The sequence below is a fragment of the Corticium candelabrum genome, chromosome 7, assembly GCF_963422355.1.
Source record: "Corticium candelabrum chromosome 7, ooCorCand1.1, whole genome shotgun sequence".
Taxonomy (NCBI): Eukaryota; Metazoa; Porifera; class Homoscleromorpha; order Homosclerophorida; family Plakinidae; genus Corticium; species Corticium candelabrum.
This window is the reverse complement of record NC_085091.1, coordinates 2,890,762-2,893,814: the sequence shown is the minus strand read 5'-3', so window position 1 is coordinate 2,893,814 and position 3,053 is coordinate 2,890,762. Positions and strand designations below refer to the sequence as shown.

The window sequence follows — 3,053 nt, the reverse complement described above, 5'->3', positions numbered from 1 at the left end:
TGATCAAAACACCATGTCTTTATTACATACTCTATCTTCTTCTCCACCCTGTTATTTTACGAAAAACACAAAAAAATAATGAAAGAGTCAAAACTACAAAGATAGTAAATTCAGTTGAAACAAAGCAACTTCATGACGTGGGCTTCTACAGATGGATTACAGGTGATACCAAAATTCAGCACTATAATGTCCAATCAATTAGCTGCATTTACAACGAAGTCAAGTGTCAATTGTCCTTATCACAGTCACTATTTTTTGATCGGCATGTTAACCACTGTAAACTGACACACTGCTCTCTGGTTACGAAGAAGGTCCCCTCCAGAAGTAAACGACAACTCTCCAGTCTGTGCATCAATGACAAGATACTGACGGCGTTTCAAGTAAGCGGTCCTTCTCAACACGTGCAACGAATCCTTTGCCCAACGAGAAACGGGAGCCAGACGGCGCGTACTAGAGAACTCCACGTAAAATCGAGCGTAAGCATTTGGATGCGGAACGCTGGTGACGAGACAAACCTTGCTCTCGTCTTCCGAGTCTGCGCACAAGTATAGCTTGGTGTCGTTTACTTTGCAGTAGATGTAAAATCCAAACTTCGGATCTTCCATAGGATCGTCATCCTCGTCAGGATCGAGGTCAAATACCCGGCTGCTCCGATAGCGTGGAACATCAACAAAGAATTCAAATTCGTCGCTCCTTTCAACTGTCTTAATTGTGGATTCGTTGGCTGCCTCTAGTCTCACGTTTCCGATGTTGCGGCAATCCGTTTCTTCGTCTCGTCCCGATTGATTTATACTGGTAGCTGTTGGTTCCCCGTTTTGTTGTCCGTCGGACTGCTCTCTGTCTTCAACGGTGTCCTCAAGTTGCAGTCTCATAGCGTCAGGGTGGCTTTCACTCACATTATTTCGTGCTCGACGTTGAGATGTTGTGGTACCTCTCAGACAGAAGTTGCCAGCTTTGATCAAAAATGGTCCGCCTACAAGACAGAATATCGATCGACACACATGTGCACCCACACAAACTCTGATAAATAAACAGACGAACAGATAAACAGACAAACGTTTCACACAAAAATCAAGCTTACCCGCAGCAATAATTGGTCGTGACTTAGCTAGCTCTTCTCTCACGTACAACAGAGACGCATCCTTCATTGCCTCTCGCCATACCGGATCACTCACGAGTACCCACACGGGACTCACATCATGCCCAATAACTCGCTCACAATCTGCTGGTACCACCGTCTTCGCTCCCTTCATTATGACCCTGGGGTCTATGGTAGCACAAACGTTACTGTCGTACTTAGAAGCACGAGATAGGTCTTCTTCGCTAAATTCAACGCCTACCCCGGCAGTGCTAAGAGCCACTGCCCCAGCGATCACTGACAACTTGGATGCGGTTTGAGAAACGACGACCTTTTTAGTGCGGTAGACCTTTGCTCCCAGGTCAATGGAAGAGATGAAGTGAGTAGCTCCCCGATTCTCATGGCGTAATATCGACTTGCAAACCTCGACCTTGTCTTCACATTGCAAATCTTCCTCTTTCTCTTTCTCTTTGATGATCTCATCAAGACGAGACAAAGAATGGTTGTCACCACCACCAGCCTCGTTAATACTAAAGCGGAACGAGTCCATGCGCATACGTTATTGTATTTACCGTTGACATACCGTAAAGTCTTGTATCTATTCTAATATGCCACGGCTTATGTGCAACTTCTGGAATTTTTGCCAGCTTCTATTTAAGACATGCTTATACGCAATCGCCACAATCTGTACGATAAACTTATAAGCAAGCACAACTGCAATATCCACAAATTTTCAGGATTGTTGTTCACCTAACATGCAGTTCATATCATGACTTAGCCTCTTTGACAGGCTCTCGTAACGCACGCAAGCTAGAGGCTAGTAATCATCACTCTGATGAGAGCAAACAGATGAGTAACAGGCCATATAAGTGTCACTTCAGCATGCCAAAACGACACATTAATTAAATTGAAAGAGAACTGTCTCGTGAATACAGAGCAGTTCAAGAACAACGACAATTAGCAACCCTCGTTATCCCCTTTCTACAGCAGAACAATCATCAGTGAACGCGTGATAGTTGTAGACTAGAGAACACTATCTATACATCTCATGTACATTACACAAGGAATATATCCATGCATGTAGACAGTGGAACACAAACTTCAAGTCTGTTGTAAATACTAGCCGAGGCTACTATTCGAGTGCGGCTTGTAGGCACAAACGTGACCCAAAATGCAGTTTCTATTCGAGGGTGGCTTTCATACAAGACTTCACCGTACATGTAGAGTATAATATATATATATATATATATATATATATATATATATATATATATATATATATATATATATATATATATATATATGCATAAGCATATGTTTATACCTAGACAGAGGAAGAGATGTCTGATCACTGTGCTCTAGATCTTCAGCCCCTCTAGCTTCCCTAGCTTCTCTAGCTTCTCTAGCTTCTGTAGCTCGAGATCTCCTTCCAATGTCAAAATAGATGGTTCTCGTGTGGACCTTTTGGCCTTCGTATCGTTGCAAAATGCGTGACTCTTTCTTGCGCTCCGCGTTGATAGCGACGTCGATGTGGACAGGCGAGGCCGATGGCGTCTTCAGACTTCCGTGCATCTCACGGCGTAGCTTGTACCAGTCTTGAACATCGGTTTTGAAAGAGTTGTAGCCGCTTCCTATCGTCAGTTGAAGAAGTGGAGACGACACGGGGTTGATCTGTTGGTCCAACATATGGTCACTAAACTCAAGGCAACTCACCCCCATCCCCAAGCCCATTATGACCAGTTTGCTACAAGTTTCCTCGTCCAGTGGGTAATCGGTCAACATTGGACGCCGTTGATCTCCTACAGTAACCGGAACAGACATAGACCTAGACATTGACATGATTGCATGCTTGGGAGACAGCTGTCGAATTGAGTAGACTCTAGTTCCTCACTGAGAGCAATGTTAGCCGAATGTTTCGAGACCTCCGCTCAGAGTGTCGCAGTGTGCCAAACCTTCCACACCTCCTGCCGGACGT

General features: G+C 44.3%; 1 protein-coding gene across 2 annotated transcripts; it reads right to left on the bottom strand.

The window, feature by feature from the left end:
• On the bottom strand, positions 1-3,053 carry LOC134182136 (uncharacterized). Of its 2 annotated transcripts, XM_062649485.1 has the most exons (4): positions 2,970-3,053; positions 2,403-2,903; positions 1,082-1,608; positions 1-973 (listed from the first exon to the last, which is right to left on the bottom strand). In XM_062649485.1, exons 2-4 carry the CDS (start codon positions 2,897-2,899, stop codon positions 249-251), a joined length of 1,749 nt encoding a protein of 582 aa, XP_062505469.1. In that variant the 5' UTR covers positions 2,900-2,903; positions 2,970-3,053; the 3' UTR covers positions 1-248. The 2 variants fall into 2 exon arrangements, with proteins under 2 accessions (XP_062505469.1, XP_062505468.1); XM_062649484.1 differs by having other exon boundaries at positions 2,403-3,030.